Source organism: Canis lupus, chromosome X (assembly GCF_048164855.1).
Source record: "Canis lupus baileyi chromosome X, mCanLup2.hap1, whole genome shotgun sequence".
NCBI classification, from domain to species: Eukaryota; Metazoa; Chordata; class Mammalia; order Carnivora; family Canidae; genus Canis; species Canis lupus.
Genome location: NC_132876.1, coordinates 1063750 through 1084714, shown reverse-complemented (window position 1 = coordinate 1084714; position 20965 = coordinate 1063750). Strand labels below are relative to the sequence as shown.

At 57.2% G+C, this 20965-nt stretch overlaps 1 protein-coding gene across 1 annotated transcript in view; it reads right to left on the bottom strand.

The window, feature by feature from the left end:
- GAB3 (GRB2 associated binding protein 3) overlaps positions 1-20965 on the bottom strand; it is an 81668-nt gene that overhangs the window by 39084 nt on the left and 21619 nt on the right. Inside the window, exon 2 of the mRNA XM_072816424.1 lies at positions 1775-2078. Within this exon, the coding sequence (XP_072672525.1) occupies positions 1775-2078 (304 nt within the window). The remainder of the gene's footprint in view (positions 1-1774; positions 2079-20965) is intronic.

The following is a 20965-nucleotide window of genomic DNA, read 5'->3' as shown; positions in this document are numbered from 1 at the left end:
CTTTGAACCCCCTGGCGCAAGTTCAGGATTCCTGAGTCAGAGGGGCCCAGAGCCGCCTGAGTTCAAGGCCAGGCTCTCCACCTAGCTGCTGCGACCTCAGGCACGCTCCCTACCTGCTGCAAGGCTCCTTCTGTGTAAAGTGCGGATGCTACTAGTGCATACGCCACAGAACCAGCCCGGGATCACCCGAGCTCCCGGCCACACTATGCGCGACGCGTTCACGGGCTGTGCTTGCTGGATACAGGACCAAACGCTTTCTGTGAAAAGCCACAAGAAAGGCCTTCGGGTGTGGTTCTCAGATGAAGAGGACTCTGCTCTTACATCCTCCTAAAAACGAAGGTGGGGGGCTACGGGGACCGATAAAGCTCAGAGGGGGCACTTTCCACCTTCCCCTGACTTCCTGCCAGGCCTGTCCACTCTCTGCCTGGTGCCTGAGTCATTCCTGTTCCTCCCCGGATACCAGGAAACAGGTTACATATCGGTCTTCGTTTCAGGACACTCCCGCAGGAGGAGACGCACAACACGGCACACGGATACGCCCGTGGGGTGGGCTGAAGGGAGGGACTAGGGGGGTGAAGAGGGAGCGGCAGGCCTGGAAGAGCCGGTCAGGGCCGCTCCGCTTGCTTGCGCCACGTTGGACTCCGGCCACGGAGGATGCACTGCAGCCTTGCAGGCGAGCTCATGTGTTGTGGCAAGGATGCAGAGCCAGCCATCACTTCATTTCCTTTAAATTCAGTGCTCTCGAAGCTCAGTAATGGGAGTGCAGGGCTAGCTGCACTTAATAGACTTCCCGGGTTCGGGAACAGAGGACTGGAGCTCGGGAGGCACCCCCGGGGCGGCCCAGGGCCCTGCGGACGACCCGCCGCCGCCACCTAGCGCCCACTGTGTGTTTCGGGGGCAGGTGACAAGCCTGCTGTTAAGGGTGAAGCCCCCGGACCCTGGAATCTAGGGCTGAGGTTTCCTCTACTAGACCAACGGGCTAAAGGAAATCACACCCCCCGTGTCGCAGGCTGAGGATCGGGGCCCGGTGCAACGATGTCAGGGGCCCAACGGCCAACTCCGTGAAGGTACGTGAGCTGTAACGCTAGGCGTGCTATGCCCGGTGTATCACACAGGAACACATGTGCGTGCACGTGGATAAAAGAGAGAGAGTGAGAGTGAGAGAAAGCAAACGGGAGGCAAAGAGAGCAGGAGAGCGAGCTCACACGTGGCCCAGAGCAACCTCAGAGCTTAATTGGCCCTGCACAGACCTCAAGCTGATTGCAGATAAGAGAAATCTTCCCCGCCCACGAGAAGTGGCCAAGTCCTATCTTTCTACCATCCAGTGCCGAACAACCCAATAGACAGCCCAAGAACTAGAGTTCCAGGAACCGTAGAAAAACGCTGATAACTAATAGTTCTAGGAAACCAGCAGCAGCAACAGGATGGGGGAAAATCAGGGCCCTATAGGACACGCTCACCCACACCCTACTTTTATTGCATCTGGTTGTCTGTGGCCGATAAAGGCAAAGCTGTGGAGTGGCTTCGAAGCCACTGAAGTCACCTGTAACGTTCAGTGTGTAGGGCATTCGGGCCTGCAGTGTAGACCCAGGTGAAAGAAGCCACCTCTAGACCTGTGGCTTGTGGGAGAATTGCTGACTTCCAGTAGCCTGTCCAAGCCCCCTTGAGGAGGTGGGCCTGGCATCGGCCCTGCTTTTCCCACGCAAGCTCTCCGGTGCACCTGCAGCGCCCCGGGCCACCCCCTGGCGCACGGAACCCCCGACCCTGCTCTCACCTGCACCATCCTCCAGGTGGCCGAGGTTGCAGACCTGACTGATGCTGTACACCCACACCAGCATTTCTACCTCGGTCTTGGCCACCAGATAAAATGTACGAGACGTAGTCTTGACAATGAACACGAAGTTATTCTGAAATTCCTTGCGGACGAAGCCAGGGCCCACGTGCTTCCACACGGCACACTCGCTGAGGTCAATCACGCGGATGGGCTTGCTCGAGTGCTTGTTCCTGTAGTACTCCAGGACGTCGGGGTTGCCGCTCATGCGGCCCCGCCGGAGGACAAACCAGCGCTTGCGCCAGGCCTGCAGAGAGGCAAGTCAACGACACGTTACTGGACCGACCGCTCCTGCTTCTCAGCCTCCGCCAAACCGATTTCATGACAGGGACAGCAGAAAAACAAATCAGCCGTTCCAACAATGAACTGCAAAGTCCACCGAGCTTTGGATTTAATGACTAGGGCACCGTCTTCAAGTCTGTTTTATTCCGCGATCGCAAGGACGGGTCCCGAGTGGGGAGTGTAGTTCCGGCATTCACACCCCCAGGTCAGAGGACCAGAGCTGTGCAACCATCACCGTCGGTGCAGCAAAGGTATGTACTAGAAAGTATGTATACTCGGGCCGAAAAAATTCTCAGGAATGGATGAGAAGAAAGCTTCCTTACCATCAGCCACCTCAACGCAAAAGCCACGGCCAGACATCGAAATCAAACACACAGGCGGCCTGCCCACCTCTGTACCATCTACCGCTGTTACTCAACTTCTCGACAGTTGCTCAACGAGAAAAGAAAAATCACACACATTTGACAGCATGACTGTCATCTGGAGTTGACACCCAAGTGCTTTACCATAACCCAGTTAGTGTCCGAAACTATCCTATGGCAGAGGTAACTCCTTTACGTCCGTTATATGTGTGAGAACAGTAGGGTCCAGAGAACTTAAGTACGGGGCCCAGCTGTGGGTAGGGACTGGGACTGCAGTGAGGGTGGAAGGAACCGGTACTGGATGTGAGATTTAAAGAAAGTAGAGAGGGGGGCACCTGGGTGGCTCTGTGGTTCAGCACCTGCCTTTGGCTCAGGGTGTGACCCTGGGGTCCCGGGATCGAGTCCCACATCGGGCTCCCTGCGTGGGGCCTGCTCCTCCCTCTGCCTGGGTCTCTGCCTCTCTCTCTCTCTCTCTGTCTCTCATGAATAAATAAAATCTTTTTAAAAAATAGAGAGGGATTCTTTAGTGATATCTGGATATAAAGTGGGAGAGCTCTGGGCCAAAGGATTTTTTTTTATTTGAAACAGAGAGAAAGCGAGAGAGAGAGAGAACACAAGTGGTGTGAGGGACAGATGGAGAGGGAGAGAGTCTCAAGCAGACTCCACATTAGCATGGAGCCCGACGTGGGGCTCAATCCCATGAGTCGGAGATCATGGCCTGAGCCAAAACCCCCAATTGGGGTTTGGGTGCCCGCCCAACTGTCTGTGCCACCCAGGATTTATTTTTAAAGCTGGAAGACCCCTGGGCCTTCGCCTCCTAAATGCCAGCGTCTCCCAATCCGGGATGGGGACGCCCCGGGGGGGCAGGTAGAAACCGGTGTCTTCTGCGCATCCTAAAGGCTGGGGGTGGCACAGGGCAGGGACAGTGACCGGAGCCCTGGCGCCCCGCTGAGAGCCACTGGGACAAGCAGCACGGGGCCGGCGGGCTGCTCTGGCCGGCCCCTGGGCCCCGCCGTCCCGGGAGCCGTCGCTGGTGCGAAGGGCCGCGCGTGTCCCCGAGCGGGGAGGGCCCCAGGTCCCCGGTGCCCGACAGTGCCACGGCGCCTTGCACCTGGGCGGAGCGCTCGCGAGGTGGCAGTGCCGCTGCCCGGGGGTCGGCCTGCTGCAGGCGGCAGCCCGGGGAGATTTATCGCCGTGCGGTCTGCTCTTCTGAGCGGTGGCATGTGTGACAGCAGGAAGCGTGGGCTTCTGCCAGGAGGCTTGGTGACCACTGGGACAGGAAGTCTTTTGTATCTCCGGCTTCATTTACGCCTGACACATTTACAAGCACCCCGCTCGGCCCAGGGGCAGGGGAAGAGGAAGAGCCGCCGTCTGGGGCGACCCGGCTCCCGCCCCCCGGGACCCTGAGACCCCAGGCCCGCACCACCTGCTCAGGCGCGGCGGGCACCAGCACGTCGAGGAACGGGGAGGGGGGAGGGCGATCATCCCAGATGAGCTGGTCCGTCGGGGGGCGCCGGGGACTAGAAAAGCCTAGACGGGCCTAGACGGGCGGTTGGGGCCACAGGTGGGCTCGCGGCGGGGACTCGGGGACTCGGGGGCTCGGGGCTGGCAGGGGGGCCCTGGGAGGAGGAGAGGGGCTGGCGTGCTCGCCGGAAGGCCCCGAGACGGGAGGTGCCCCCACAGCCGGGCCTCGGGGAGCCCTCACGGGGCGCAGGGTACCCCCAGCCTTCCGAGGGCAAGGCCGAGAGGAAGTGTGCGGCACTTCCCGAAACGGCCTCGGAAAGGGGAAGCCGAGCGGCGCGCACGGTGGGCCTCGAGTGAACTGCCCACGGGCCTGGGGCCTGGGGTCCGGGGTCCGCTGACGCCGTGCGTCCTGCCCGAGCACAGCCAGCCGTGCGCCAGTGACCTGCCACATGTGCCTGTCAGACCTGGGCCTGCAGAAGCTTCCAGCACGGCTGAGCCGAGCCCAAACAACGGCCGAGGCAGCGGCCAGTGCAAAGGCCCTGGGGTCACGGTGCCAAGCGAAGCACCGGTGTCTGCCCCAAGCTCACATCGCTGAGGCATGCATTTCAAAGAGGCATCGGCTTCAAGCACACTCTCCCCCAGAACACAGGGCTGGCCCCAGCACCAGACGGACAGCAGGCCCCCTCGCCCCACTGAGGCTCCTCTGGGGCTCCCTGGTTTCAGGGATCTTGGTTGATTTTCACCGCTGACCATTTGGGCTGCTTGCTTTTTCTCTCCCCACCCTTGTGTTGCAAACTTACCCAGGGTGAGCCCCTGAAACCCCGTACCCTGACCCTTGACCCCCGTAAGAGCAGAACCCCAGGCCCCGGTGAGCACTGTCTACCGAGCACCTCGCACTGTGGCCCCAGGTGTCCTGCGTCACTTCCGGGTCTCCTGAGTGATAAACAGGTCTTTCTTCGAAGTTTCCGGACAGCTGCTGCTGAAGGGCATCTTGCAGTCATAGTAAGAACCACAGGGGCCAGGCCAAGCACCACAATGCTGACTGATGGGCTGAGGCTCGCCCCGCAAGGACCAGGAGAGGAGGGGAGGTTCAGCAGGGCAGAACAGTGACAGCCACCCAGTAACTCGACAGTGGCAGCGTAACTCACCAGCACGCCCTCCATCATGTTTCTATTTTGCTGATATTTTCTATTTTTAAATAATACTTGATTGATTAGAGAAAGCACACGTACAGGGAGGGTAGGAGAGAGAGAAGCAGGCTCCGAGCTCGTCGGGAGGTGGCAGTCAGGCAACAGAGACCCCCGAAAGCACTGGGCCAGCACCAAAGTGAAGCTCTTTACAATGAAACCGAGCGGGGCATCTGGCTGAGTGCCAGGGTGATCTCAGGGTGCTTGAGTTCGAGCCCCATGGTGGGTGGAGACATTACTTAAAAATAAACTGAAAAAAAAAAAAGATCCAATGCAACAGCGCCCCGAGGAACTTCTCCGAGCTGACCACACGCCAGACGGACCCGGGAGCCCACCTGCAGACCCTCTCCCTGGCCAAGGATGGCACGATTGGAGCTTTAATAAATGTCATGACTAGAGTGGCTTGAAACCCACCAACTGGGTTTAAATCCACGCATCCCTCATGATCTAACAGGAAGAAAGCATCTTTCACCCTCACAGGAGGTGAGGGAACCAACCGCTTCACCCGTCGTGCGAGCTGGTCAGCCAGGGGGAAGGAATGGGTCGTTATCCTGCTTCTCCTAGACAAGCCATGCCCCTGGGACGCTGAAGGCAAACAAACACCTTTTGATAAATATACTCTAATAAAGGAAAATAAATAACAGAAAGAGCACATCACCATCTGCAAAGGGAACGGGACTAGCAGACTCCCCGCCGAGCAGGGGGCCCCACGTGGGGCTTGATCCCCGGACCCCAGGACCATGACCCGAGCTGAAGGCAGATGCTTCACCCACTGAGCCACCAGGTGCCCCAAGATGAAAGCTTTAAATTATAAAGCCTAGGGGATGCTCCTTTGAGTGACAAGACAATACAAAAAATGCAAAGAAGGGGATCCCTGGGTGGCTCAGCAGTTTAGTGCCTGCCTTCGGCCCAGGGCATGATCCTGGAGTCCCGGGATCGAGTCCTACATCGGGCTCCCTGCATGGGGCCTGCTTCTCCCTCTGCCTGGGTCTCTGCCCCTCTCTCTCTCTCTGTGTGTATCTCTCATGAATAAATAAATAAATAATCTAAAAAAATGCAAAGATGAGATTTCTACACACGCCGGGGCAGGACTTACCCACAGGGAGAAGGAGGTGGCAACTGAGGCACCGGGTGGCAGAGGTATTTTCCAACTGGCTGTGGTCAGAGGGGGGCTCACCTAGTAATAATTAGGCCATACATTTGTTTTATGTGGTTTGCTATGTTTGTGGGGCTTTTGTTTTTTTTAAGACTTTATTTCATGAGACACAGAGAGAGACCGAGAGGGGCAGAGACCCAGGCAGAGGGAGAAGCAGGCCCCATGCAGGGAGCCCAACATGGGACTCGATTCCGGGTCTCCAGGGTCAGGCCCTGGGCTGAAGGCGGCGCTAAACTGCTGAGTTCCCCGGGCTGCCCTGTGGGGCTTTTCTATGATAGAAAGGATTGTAGGGACGCCTGGGTGGCTCAGTGGTTGAGCGTCTGCCTTTGGCTCAGGGCGTGATCCTGGGGTCCCGGGATCGAGTCCCGCATCGGGCTCCCTGCATGGGGCCTTCTTCTCCCTCTGCCTGGGTCTCTGCTTCTCTCTCTGTGTCTCTCATGAATAAATAAATAAAGTCTTTAAAAAAAAAAAAAGATTGTAAGCCGATTCCTCTGCAGAGGGCATGTTCCCGGATCCCCCCATAAACGGTCGTGAAGCGCCCACCACGTGCCGGGCAGTGGGCACAGAAGGAAGCAGGGCGCTCTGCGTCAGGGGACCCGTAAGCTCAGAGGATGTGCGGGCCCGAGGGCGGCTGTCTCGGCCCCCCTGGGAGCTGCTCCCATGTCACCAGGCCAGGGCTGCGCCTCGCACGGCTGCACCAAGCTCCCCCTTGTCTCCCCCCGGCCCTCCTCTGCTGGGCAGGTGGCGAGCAGCTCGGGGAGCCGAGATGGGAAGGGGGGGTCAGCAGTTGAGGACGGACCACGAGCGCGAGCGTGTCCTGCCCCAACAGGATCTAGAAAGCAAAACCACTATGCAAACAATCAGCCACAGTTATGACTCAGAGAAACAGAGCACGAGAAAGGGGGGCTGGATTGAAAGCAGGACCTGCATTGCACTCGGCTTCTCCCCGGCTCCCTGGGGGCCCCTGAGCAGCCCCCTCGAGCGCTGCACGCCCCGGCATCTGCACACGGAGGGGATACACCTGGGCCTGCCTCCCGTGTGGCGCAGCCGCGGCTGGTGGCAAGACGTTATCAATTTGCAAGTAACTTCTAAAACCAGAAAAGAAAGTGACTTATAAAATGATGATGGGGCTGGTTGTCACCAGGGCACGGGGTACCGCTTGCCCTGGGGAAACCGCTTCCCCCTTCTGGAAGCCCCCCGCCGCCGGGCACTAAGGGCTCTGCTGCCTTGTCCAGCTCTGATAAGCAAAGATCTGTTCCCCATCAGCCTTTCCTGCCGCAGCCACCGAGCTGACTCACTGCCACCCCACCGGTGTCACCTCCCACAGCAGAAGCCTGCAGCGTCCTGTAAGCCTGTGGAAAAGGGCGTGTGCTCAGTCCTCGAACCTGACGGAGGCTAAAACCGAGCTCCTGCAGGAAGCGGGGTCTGGATCACAGGTCTGTTCGCTTTTATGGACTTGGCGGCGGAATCACGGACTCCCGTCCTTCCAAGGCCGGAAGCTATGTTGTCCTCCTCTGAAGCCAACCCAGCCTGCTGCCTTCATGACTTACGGACGCCTCTTAGGTCGTGTCATGACAGTGATCCAGCAGGTTCCATGGAAGCACAAGGGCCAGCGGGGCTGACCTGGGGGCTGTGCAATGGGATCAGGGAAGGGGGCCGAGACTGGAGTCTGAACTTCGCTCTGAAGGGCTGAATGATGGGTCCCCGGCCCTGCAAGGCCCTGCAGAGATGTGCGCTGACGTCCTAACCCGCAGCACCTCACAGTGGGGCTGTATTCGGAGACAGAGTCTCTACCAAGATAAACGAGGCCATTAGAGTGGGACGTAACCCAACAGGGCTGGTGTCCTTATGACACCATAGAGGGAACATGTCGCGAACACACAGAGGGAGGAGACGGCTATCAACAAGCCAGGGAGAGCGGCCTGGGACAGAGCCATCGACGCTGCCCACATCTGGATCTCAGACTTCTAGCTTCCGAAATCGGGAGACAATAAATTTCTGTGGCCTGAGCCACCCAGGTGGTGGCACTTTGTTACAGCAGCTCCGGCAAATGAATACATTCCTCGGCCCTTATGATGTGCTTGAACCGCCTGCGAGAACCTTCCCCTTCCAGCCACACTGGTGCGCCCGGCACTGGATGTATCTCCCGCCCATAAGACCAACCAGAAAACTACACTAAGTATCCGCATCGACAGCTTTTAGACACTGGGTGACAGTCAGCGCAGGGCTGTGGCCTGTGTGAGTAGAGAAACAAGAGGTGAGCCCGACGAGCACGCACATTCCCAGGCCACGGTGCAGGGAGGGGCCCAAGCGCAGCGCAGCTGCCTCGCAGAGCTGAGAAGACAGAGCTCGGAATTCGGGAGGGTCGAGGTGGCTGACACCTGCAGGGAAAGGTACCGGACGGGAGGGGGTCAGGTAAGGGAAGAGGCCCAGAGATCTACGTCAGGCATTCCCCCATAAGGACTTGAGTGGCACACGACCGAGCACACGCGCGGGGTGAAAGTGCAGGCGCATCCAGGGATGACTGCTGCGGCTGGCGCGGGGCTGGGATGCGTCTTGGCGCTGGCCTGCTACAGTGGGCAGGCCCGAAACACTCGGAGAACACCCTAGAGAGGCCACAGCTTAGGGTTAGAAATAGGCCAAACCAGCCCTGCCAGTGTAGCCACTCCAGACCTGCCCTAAGAGACCTTCAAAAGAAGCCTTGGCGGGGCAGGGAGGGGGGCACCCGGGTGGCTCAGTCGGTTGGGCGCCGACTCTTGATTTGGGCTCAGGCTGTGATCTCAGGGTCCTGGGATGAGCCTGCACTGGGCTCCCTGCTCAGCGGTTAAGCGCCTTCCCTCGGCCCAGGGCGTGATCCTGGGGTCCTGGGATCGAGTCCTAGATCGGGCTCCCTGCATGAGGCCTGCTTCTCCCTCTGCCTGTGTCTCTGCCTCTCTCTGTGTGTCTCTCATGAATAAATAAATACATTCTTTTAAAAAACACAAAAATAAAATAAATAAAATAAAATAAAATAAAATAAAATAAAATAAAATAAAAAAATAAATAAAAATTAAAAAAAAAACAAACACACAATGAGGGACGCTTGGGTGGTTCAGTGGTTGAGCATCTGCCTTCGGCTCAGGGCGTGACCCCGGAGTCCTGGGATCGAGTCCCACGTCGGGCTCCCTGCATGGAGCCTTCTCCTCCCTCTGCCTGTCTCTGCCTCTGTCTCTGTGTCTCTCATGAATAAATAAAAAATCTTAAAAAAAAAAAAACACAATGATGTGAAATGAAGCATCCAGTGGATGCGCCGTAACAGCACATTAGACACGGAAGAGGTGACCAGTGAACCCGAAGCACAGAAAGAAGTAGCTGGGAGGGAAATGAACAGAAACACCCGGGGCGGGGGGAGAAAAAGAAACACCCAGGGAGCTGCTACCGAGGCACCGTCCTGGGCCTCACCTGCAGAGAGCCTCGTTCACCGGGCATCTGTAAGGAGTCTCTGCAAACTGGGATGCATAAAGGCAGCCCCCCTTTCTGCAGGCAAGTGGCCAGAGAGAAGAAAGGAATAAGTGAGTAGATGTAGTATAGACAAGATCCACCTGAAGGGGAAGAGCATTCTGGATACCACGACGGGATCTGGACCTCAGGCCAGGTAGGAATCAAAGGGCGATCCATGCGCCGTCTCTAAACTATCTGCTCACACCTCGGAGCATCCTGAAAACAAGTCGAGTGCATCTACCTCGAGCCACAGTCTCTAGGGGCACCATTTCGGCAGAGGACTCCTAGCCTTTTATGGGTCATGAACCCTTTAGAGACCTGATGAAACGCACGGACCCTCTCTCATCAGAAACACGCATGTGCCCGGGTGCACACTCGCCCCTGTGTGCGTCCTCTCTCCGTCCCTCCCTCTCTCCCCCACCCCCCAGCCCCCGTTCTGGACTGCCTTTCCTTATCGACCTAACACTACCTATCGCGTATTTGATGATGAAGTGCACAATTGTATTTCCAACCCGGATTTTTCCCCAGGACCTTCAGACCCATGTAACCAACAATCTGACATCTCCACTTAAATAGCTCTCTCTTCGACTTAACAGGCCCCAAACTAGCCCCCGATTTCATGCCCCTCACACCTATCCCTCTTCCAGCCTTCCACTATCTCAGGAAATGCTACCACCCTCCAACCATTCTCTAAATCCAGACCTTGGAGTGCTCCTTGCTCCCACTTTAAACATGCAAAGCATTAGCAAGTGCTTTGAACTCTTGAAAACATTCGAAATCAACCTGCTTCTCTCCATGCATCCCCTACAGCCACTCTTTGACACCCCAATAAATCCGTTCTCAACAGAGAAGTCAATGACCTTTTTTTTTAGATTTTATTTATTTATTTATTCATGAGAGACACAGAGAGAGAGAGAGGCAGAGACACAGGCAGAGGGAGACGCAGGCTCCACGCAGGGAGCCCAACGTGGGACTCGATCCCGGGTCCTCAGGATCACGCCCTGGGCCGAAGGCAGGCGCTGAACCGCTGAGCCACCTGGGCTGCCCTCGATGACCTTTTAAAACCCCAAATCGGATCATACTGTTCCATCGATGAGCCCCTTCTGAAGGTCTCCTAATGCCTTGATAGTAAAATGCCGAGTCTAACGTGGCTGAGGAAGTCCCATATGCCCTGGCCCTGCCCATGTCTCCCACTTTCTCTCACTCACACTCTTCTCTTTCACGCTGCTCTTTGTGATGTTCCTGTCACTGAGACTTCAACTTGTCATCGCGTTAGAGACCTTCTCTGATCAGCCTAATTCAAGTGGCAGCCACCATCGTGGACCAGCACAGCATCCTATCTTACTTCTCTCCACACCTGGTCCTTTTCTTGTTTGGTTGAGGTCTGTTCCCTGCCCCCTACCTGCATCCCCCGCTGTGGGCAGCAGGGGCCTGTCTGCCTGGATCCCTGCTTTGCTCTGAGCTGAGCAGTGGCTGAGCAGTGCCTGGTGCAGAACAGTTGCTCAGTAAATACTTGAATGAATGAATGAACCTCGCACAATTTCAAGGCATCACAGACCTAGGTTTAAAATACTACTCTTGGGGATCCCCGGGTGGCTCAGCGGTTTGGCGCCAGCCTTTGGGCCAGGGCACGATCCTGGAGTCCCAGGATCAAGTCCCGCATCGGGCTCCCTGCATGGAGCCTGCTTCTCCCTCCTCCTGTGTCTCTGCCTGTCTCTCTCTCTCTCTGTGTGTGTCTCTCATGAATAAATAAAAAAAATAAAATAAAATAAAATACTACTCTCACACCTAACTCTGGGGAACGAACTAGGGGTGGTGGAAGGGGAGGAGGGCGGGGGGTGGGGGTGACTGGGTGACAGGCACTGAGGGGGGCGCTTGATGGGATGAGCACTGGCTGTTATGCTATATGTTGGCAAATCGAACTCCAATAAAAAACATTTTTAAATAAATTAAATAAAATATTACTCTCGAGAAACAGGAGTGGTTTTGTGGGTTCATAACAAACCTAATCAGCAGGATTTCCTCCTCATATATTTATGTGCCAATAACTGGGGATATGGTGGTGAACCAGGGAGACACGGTGTCAAAGCTGGACCGTAGGCAGTCAGGCAAGGCGTAGTACTGGACTTTTTTAATCTTTGTAGCTTTTTGTAAAGATTTTATTTATTTATTGGACAGAGAGAGAGCAAGAGAGAACATGAGCAGGGAAGAGGGGCAGAAGGAGAAGCAGACTCCCCACTGAGCAGGGAGCCCAACGTGGGGCTCGATCCCAGGACCCTGAGGCCACGACCTGAGCCCAAGGCAGACGCTTCAATGACTGAGTCACCCAGGCGCCCCGGTACCAGACTTTTTATCTAACTCCGTGAATGCTCTGTCTGGACACCACAGCACGTTGTTCGGGATTAAACTGGGGTGCGAGGGCAGCCCCCGTGGAGCAGCGGTTTAGCGCCGCCTGCAGCCCAGGGTGTGATCCTGGAGACCAGGGATCGAGTCCCGCATCGGGCTGCCTGCGTGGGGCCTGCTTCTCCCTCGGCCTGTCCCTCTCTCTCTCTCTCTCTCTCTCTCTCTCTCTCTATGAATAAATAGATAAAGTCTTTAAAAAAATAAACTGGGGCGTGAGCGTGATCCGTGGAGCGTACGTAACGTGAGCGTCTGTGGGGCACTAAGGCAATCAGGGCTGAGGTTTACAGAGGATGGACCCGAGGAGCTGGAGCACTTCCTCCGCGCACTCTGGGCCTCCCGCGGGGGGATCCACCTGGCTGGGCTACAGCGCCTTGCCCTTCTCGGGCTCCAGAACTCGCTCCGACAGAAGTGAAGTGACCCGTCTGGATCGGGTCCACCGTCGAAAGACCCTGAAACGAGCTGAGAAACACCCTGAAAGTCCCCGAGGCTGTAAAGAGACACCTCGGGGTTAAACTGCTCTTCTGGCCGCAGTGATTACTGTCCCTTTGTTTCAGCGGAATTGGCCCCCTGCCCCCTCTGCAGTGGTGAAATCCCAAAGCCATGAAATCATTTCCTCCGCACACGCACAGGACGGGTCAGCAACCTGCTCCGGAGCCAGGCTTTCCGACTCAGGCCGAGGGGCCGAGAGCCACGTGTGGCTGCGTGGGCCGCCCCGGCCGACCCTGCGGGCTGCCGTCCTCCGGGCCCGGCAGTTCCGGCCCTGGCCTGTCCGACGGGGCCGCGCGGGCCTCCGCACCTGCGAGCCCCAGGACGCCGAGCCGGGTTCGGGCGCTCCGACGGCCGTAGGCCCTGCTCTGCCCGCTGCTCGCCCGCGGCCTCCGATCGGGGGGGGCGGGGGGCTAGCCTGGGGGGCTGCAGCCCGCATGCCCGGGGACGGCGGGGGCACCGCCGGCCCAGGTACCCGGGGCGCCTGCAGCGCCGTGGCCCGCCTGGCGCGCAGGGCAGGGGCGAGCAGGAGGGGCCCCCGCGCGGGGCCGGGGAAGGGGAGGAGGCCGCCGGCCTCGGGGGTCTCAGGAAAGCAGTTTACGAAAAGCCCCTCAATGCGCAAGAGGTCAAGAAAGCACAGGAAAGGAAACCTGGGGCCGCCCGGGTGGCGCGGCGGTTTAGCGCCGCCGTCAGCCCGGGGCGTGATCCTGGGGTCCCGGGATCGAGTCCCGAGTCGGGCTCCCTGCGTGGACCCTGCTTCTCCCTCTGCCTGGGTCTCTGCCTCTCTGTGTGTCTCTCATAAATAAACAAATAAAATCTTTAAAAAAAAACTTTCGGGGATGCCTGGGGGGGCTCAGCGGTTTGGCGCCTGCCTTCGGCCCAGGGTGTGATCCTGGGGTCCCAGGATCGAGTCCCGCATCGGGCTCCCTGCATGGAGCCTGCTTCTCCCTCTGCCTGTGACTCTGTGTGTGTGTGTGTGTGTGTGTGTGTGTGTGTCTATCATGAATAAATAAATAAAATCTTAAAAAAAAAAAAGGAAAGGAAACCTGGAAGACGGGGGCAGGCGACTGGCACAATCAGACGCTCGGTTTCCACCCGAGGACGTCACCACTCACATCTGCGGCACAAGGACTCGAGACTCCGGTGAAGACACGCTTAGGGTGCGTGCCGGCGCGAGGAAGAGGACGCAGGCCATGCTTCTAGATGGTTCGCAGTGCTGTCGTGGCCCGGGAGCCGTGACGGGATGTGTCGCCTGCAAGGCCTCGCCAGTGCCGGGGACGGGGGCTGGGGAGGGCCTGCAGGGACACAGGCCAAACCCAGAGAGGCGGCTGCGGCCACACGGGGCAGGACGGGCCCAGCCGCAGCCTGCGGGCCGTGAGGCGCGGGCGCTCCGAGCGGAGTGGGGGGTCTGTCGCACCAGCCCGTGTGACGCGTGAGCAGGTGCTCAGAGTCCTCTGCGCGGGCGGCCTTGCTCTCCCCGACACGTCGATGGGCTTAGACGCAGTATCCTGGGAAGCGGGCAAGGCAGCTGGTGTCCCAGAAAAGGAAGCTGCTCCTCAGAGACACTGAGAGTCTCGTTCACTAATCCAAGTTTCATGGCTCCCCTGTCGGTGTTCCAGAACATTCTTTACATTAAGGGATGCAATAAAAAATGAGTGGAAATTAAAGAAGAGAGAAAACAGTGGGAGTTGGCTGGGGACCCCGGAAGAGAGCTGGAAGTGTCGCCAGGCGGGACCTCAGGCTGGCTGCTCCTGCCACCGCTGCAGTCTCCTGGGGGGGTGCGGGGTCTGCTGTTAGACCCATTCGGCAAAGACTGCTTGAGCCCACACCAGTCCCAGAGCCCGTTCCCCGGAGTTGGCCGTGTCTTCCCATGTGGAATGTTTCTGTCCCCTTACATACATTCCTCTCTAGAGGCCAGAGGACACGGAGGCGAAAAAGCAAAGAGAAATAAGGCTTGGCCTTGGCTCAGTTGCTGGCTTCTCATTCGCCGCCACCCGTCCTCACCACTGGTCCTCTATGGACTGGCTCCCCCGTCGGGCTTTCCGTGCTGGGTACTTAGTAAGTGCTAGTGAGCGCTCAGAAGGCCCAACCAGTCAATCACCGCGGCCTTCAGCCGTCGGTGGGGCCCCCGGGAATCTTGGATGTGCTCCCAGAACGTGAGGTGGAGGGGAGCGCTTGGTAACTACTGGGAGCTCCCATTCTCTTCCCAGTGGTTTCACCGCGAAAATGCTCAGGAAGTTTGGGGTGTGTTTATGGGTTGCAAAAGGTGAAAATCATCAAAGTAACAGAATTCTGGATAATGTTCTACTTTCTCTCCGCCTTCTACTTCCTTGCCAAGGGGGGACCGCAAAAGCCATGGGACCCAAGGGCAGCAGGTCGGGAATTTCCAGGAGCGCGTTACACGGCTCCTCGTTGGCCTGGCTCAGTGCCAGCAGGCCTGGGATTGCTGGTGACCCCTCAGCCTGATGGCCTGTAACCTTCTGTTCACTGCCAGATAGAGCTAGGACTTGTCCCAGGCATGGAATAACTTCCTGCGATTGTCCTGGAGATGGCCTGGCCCACAGGATCAACTGCCATGCTTGTCAACAGAGGCAGAAAAGGCCCGTATCTCTGCAGCGTGGCGGGCCTTGGAAGGAGGAATCCTGAGGAGGAATGTTCGGCAGAGATAAGTGTGGCACGCTACATGACATGGACTTGACCTTCCTCGTGTATCGTCGGGCCAAGTGCCACCGAGTGTCCCGGCCAGTTTTGCATCACTTCTTACATGGCAGGCTCTGGGAGGTCATGAAGACCAGCTAATCAACTTTGCAGGTGCTGTGAAGCTGGGAGGGTCGCCAATGCATCAGGTAACGAGCTCAGGATGCGAAACGGCCCGTTGGAAGAACGGGCCAAAACCAGCTCAGGAATAAACAGTTGCTTGAAACTAGGAGGTTCTGGGATAGAGGAAGAGTCTGAGGCGGAGCCGAAACACAAAGGAGGGGACAGAGCCTGAAGGAAGGTTCGGGGCCCATAACGCTTGGCGACGGAGCTGGTTGATGGGCATGAGTGTCCGAGAGTCGGCTTTTAAAAGCCACGCTTGTCCCAAAGTGCCGGGGACACACAGGGTGGTGGTTACACGCATCCTGAATGTCTGTATATATATTTTTAAGATTCATTAATTTATTTGAGAGAGAGCGAGAGAGCGAGGAGAGGGCATGAGCAGGGGAAGGGGCAGAGGGAGAGGGAGAGAGAGAATCTTCAAGCAGACTCTCTGCCGAGCACGGAGCCCAACTCGGGGCTCAATCTCACAACCTTGAGCGGAAATCAGGAGTCCCACGCTTAATCGGCGGAGCCCCCCAGCGCCCCAGGAATGTCTGGAATGCCACTGAACTTCATGATTACAAGGGGTTAAAATAGCCCATATTATATCCTGTGTGTTCTACTACAATAAAACATGACAAGATCGCGGGCCGCCTGGGGGCTCAGTGGTTGAGCATCTTCCTTTGGCCCAGGGAGTGACCCCGGGGTCCTGGGATCGAGTCCCACGTCGGGCTCCCTGCATGGAGCCTGCTTCTCCCTCTGCCTGTGTCTCTGCCTCTCTCTCTGTGCCTCTCATGAATAAATAAATAAAATCCAAAAACTAATAAAAATAAAAATGAACTCAGTGTAGCCAGAGATCCTCTCGTTTGCCTCAAATACGGGAACTTGGGAAGCACTTGGGAAAGTTGGGGTTCTGTGCCGTGAGCTAGAAGAGCTCCGAGGCCTGATGCCCAGAACCTTCCTAACGGGCCCGACAGGTGCCCGAGGCCCAGAGGACGCTCGGGACACCTTGCTGAACACCTGAGGGAGCGCCGGCCCACTGCACAGCGTCCAGATCATTCCCCCGGACTGAAGAGGCCCATTTAAAACAGGAACTTGGGGGCAGCCCGGGTGGCTCAGCGGTTGAGCGTCTGCCTTCAGCCCAAGGCGTGATCCCTGAGTCCCGGGATCGAGTCCCACGTCGGGCTCCCTGCGTGGAGTCTGCTTCTCCCTCTGCCTGGGTCTCTGCCTCTCTCTCTCTCTCTGTGTCTCTCATGAATAAATACAATCTTTAAAAAAAAATAAAACAGGAACTTGGGACAGTCCGGGAAACTTGGCCAAGGACTGTCCCCTGACGACACCGGCAGCTGCCTGCAGGTGTGACCCGAGGACGGGATGCTGCTGCCACACACCCTGACGCCCGAACGGGGTGGCGGCGGGGTCCCCAAAACCAGAGACGTCGGCGCGGGGCCGCGCTGCGTGTGAGCCAGGGGTGCAGGTGAGGGGCGGGGGTGGCGGGGCAGCTCCGCTCCCGCTCCCCACCGCTGCCTGTGACCCCACAGAAGCTCCTGGGCCCCAGGGACCGCAGGGCACCTGTTCAAGGGCTGCGTCCGCGCCAGCGCACACCCACCCCGGGCCCAAGGAACCCGGCCCACTCCTTGCCGGGCTCGGGGCCTGCACACACGAGCTGCAAGGAAGGACCCGTCACGGGGGACAGCTCAGCCGTCCCCCGCCGACCCCAATGCCCTTCCTCTGTCCAGGGACCCGCGTGCCAGTCACGGTTCACAAATGGGTGTGGAGGGAAGTGAGGAGATCTGGCCGGGACCACACGCACTGAGACCCGGCGACACCACGCGGCCCGGGTGGGCCCTCCGTGCAGGCAGGCCATCGGGACCCCTTCTCCGCGGGTCTCCTGTCGCCCGAAACCCGCCACCTTCCCACCAGTGGCCCGCTGCGCCGTGACTTCCGAGAGTCCGGAATGGACCAAGGTGAGGACTGTTCACCGCGATCCCGCAGGAATCACTTTCCTGTTTTGGCGAAACTGTGCCCTCTGAGCAGGGTGACGGGACACCTAAGTGACCTAGGGTCTTTCCATGAGCTGGCTGGACTTTCCTTTCCCATTTTGGGGAACCATTTCCCATTTCCCTCCTCATTCTTTTCGATGAGTTTCCCAGAAGGGAACATGCGAATTCTGATCCACTTTAAGTTAGGAAAAGCCTACCTTTTAGACTGATCATTCTATTCCAGACCACTTTTTTAAATATTTTATTTATTTATTCACAAAAGACACAGAGGGAGAGGCAGAGACACAGGCCGAGGGAGAAGCAGGCCCCACACAGGGAGCCCGACGCGGGACTCGATCCCGGGTCTCCAGGACCAGGCCCAGGGCTGAAGGCGGCGCTAAAGCACCCGGGCCGCCCTTATGTGGGATTTTATACCGGAACCTCCTCACCTAACTTGGTGTCGGGGTGATTGAAGCAGTTTATAGCTTTTTCTGGGCCTAAATACTTGAAACGGCGTGAAAGTCACCTGTTCTTTCCGGTTTCACAGACTCTCACATAAAAACTTGAGTCAAGCATGTGTGTTAGAAGTGATTTTCTCGCAACACGTCCCTCTCTCTGTCCCTTCACAGCGTGCAGCACAGCACGTTAGGGTCGAAGGCTCTGGCAAGGCATGCGAGAGCTCTCGTGCGGGGTGAACGCCGGGGTGCGGTTACACGGCCACTTGAACTTCAGTTTAATTTCTAATTACATGGTTCTCACGGCCAAAGACCCCAAACCACTGATTTCTCATCACACCGAAAAGCCACAGTGTAACAGACTTGCTTCTTGTGAAATAGGAGCTGGTGGTGATGAACCGAAAGAGCCCCGGACAAGGAGGCCTGGGAGGGGACCCCAGGGCAGCCCTTTGGGGGACCTGGGCGGCACGGCCCCGCCGCCTCGTCCTGAGCGACAGCGGGGGCTCGCGTCCGCGGCCGGCCAGGCCACCATCCTACACGCAAGGACACAGCATAAGCGCCGTCAGCAGAGGACAAGCCAGTGTCCAGGGAGCGACAGGCTTCGCAAGTGCCGCGGACACAGGCCTCAGTAAGACACACAAAGGGGCCACGGCAGCGTGGCACACGCGAGGGGGGCTCCCCGGCCACGAAGACCCCTGACCTCGATGTCACCCACTCCAGCCCGCCCAGGGGCTCACGGTGGAGTGGGGGGGACACTGCCTTTGATCCACGTGCACTCGGCCGCCCACCCTCAGCGACGGGGACCCCAGCCCCAGCTCACCGACACGCCCGCCGTGCGGGTCCCTGGTGCCGCCGGCCTCGTGCAAGCTGGAGGCCTTTCTCACTCCAAGATCATAAAAAAATCTATATTTTCTGTTCATCTTCTCTGCTTAATGATTACAGGCGTATAACCGTGAGGCGCTGAACAACCCACGGAAACCATATATGAACAAAGCTACTGATCTGCTTACAAAAACGTCAGGACTACCCACGTGGTGAAAGACGGCTCGAGGTGAGACACCGACTGGTCTGGGGCCACACCACCCCGCACGCGCCCGATCTCGTCTGACCCACAGGCTAAGCAAGCTCAGGCCCGGTCAGCACTCGGATGGGAGATCACGGGTGTGCGGTGAGCTACAAATTTATGATCAAAAGACATTAAGAGCCCCTATGAGACACTACAATAAACATAAGTGAGCAATAAGGCGAATCAGCAAAACATAGGAATAAGGATTTTGCAGAGGACGCAGCTAGCACCAAACCATATACCCGGGCACACGGATTAAAAATGTGACACCTGGGGCGCCCGAGTGGCTCAGGGGTTGAGCATCTGCCTTCAGCTCAGGTCGTGATCCCACAATCCCTGCAGGGAGCCTGCTTCTCCCTCTGCCTGTGTCTTTGCCTCTCTCTGTGTGTCTGTCATGAATGAATGAAAGATAGATAGATGATAGACAGATAGATGATAGATAGATAAATGAAAATATGATACCTTGGGGCTCCTGGGTGGCTCAGGTCATGATCTCACGGTAGTGAGACTGAGCCCCACATCAGGGTCCCTGCTCAGCAGGGAGTCTGCTTCTCCTTCTCCCTCTGCCCCGCCTCCTGCTTGTGCTCTCTCTCTCTGTCTAAAATATATAAATAAATACAATTCTTTAAAAAAAGTAAAAATGGAGGCAGCCCCGGTGGTCCAGCAGTTTAGCACCACCGTCAGCCCAGGGTGTGATCCTGGAGACCCGGGATCGAGTCCCGCATCTGGCTCCCTGCGTGGGGCCTGCTTCTCCCTCTGCCTGGGTCCCTGCCTCTCTCTCTGTGTCTCTCATGAATAAATAAATCAAATATTTTAAATAAATAAATAAACAAATAAACAAACAAACAAATATAAAAAGTCAAAATGGAATACCTTTGCCATCCGAATGGCAAAATTTAAAAAATAAAAAAATAAAAAAAAATAAAAAAAAGAATGGCAAAATTTTCTCAGACATGTGCACAATGCTGTGTACTCATGGATGTTTATATAGTTATTTGTAATGGCCAAAAATCAGGAAGAAACTAAATATGCATCAAAAGGGTGAGTGAAGGGGATTCCCGGGTGGCTCAGTGGTTTGGCGCCAGCCTGCAGGCCAGGGCGTGATCCTGGAGTCCTGGGATCGAGTCCCACGTCGGGCTCCCTGCGTGGGGCCTGCTTCTCCCTCTGCCTGGGTCTTTGCCTCTGTGTGTGTGTGTGTGTCTCTTATGAATAAATCAATAAAATCTTTAAAGATAAAAAGGGGGCGAATGAATTGTAGTATCAATATGCAAGCCGTGCACATATTCCCCCACCCCAGGCTACTCTCCTTCGTGTGACTCTTGGAGCGGTGATCTCCTATCCCATTCACAAGCGTGCCTCCAGAGGAGAGCTCCCACTCCCCCAGCTGCTGCTGTCCCATTCTCGTGGATGCTGTCATTCCTGTGCTCCCAGCCCCCCGATGTCCTCCCCCCGCCCCCAAGGGGAAAGCTCGAAGGCCTCGCCGCAGACCCCACTCCCGGCCATCACATCTCCGACCGCGTCCACCTGGGCTCACTGCTCCTGCTCTCAGGGTGTCTGTGACACTGCAGCTCTCCACCATGCAAGGACAGCCACGGTGACCAGTACCCCACATGGGACTTGCAGACAACGGCTGTTGGAAGCAAAAGGCCCCGGGGGTGGACAGGCGCATGTCGTCGGTATCTTTCTGTGGTGCTAGTCCTGGCCGTGGTGGTCGTGGAATAGTCATCGCTAACTTCTACCGACTGCTAACGAAGTCTCCGAAAAAGCAGTGAAGGAGAAAGTGTCACCTGTGACAGTCCGTAGTGCTGTCACCACCCGGGGCATGAAGCATCGGGGGATGCTGTGATCAGACCACCAGGGGTGCCTGGCTGGCTCGCTCGGAGGGGCACCTGACTCTTGATCTCGGGGTTGTGGGTTGGCGCCCCACCTTGGGTGTAGTGGTCACTTATCAACAAATAAGGGGGGGCAGCCCAGGTGGCCCAGCGGTTTAGCGCCGCCTTCGGTTCAGGGCA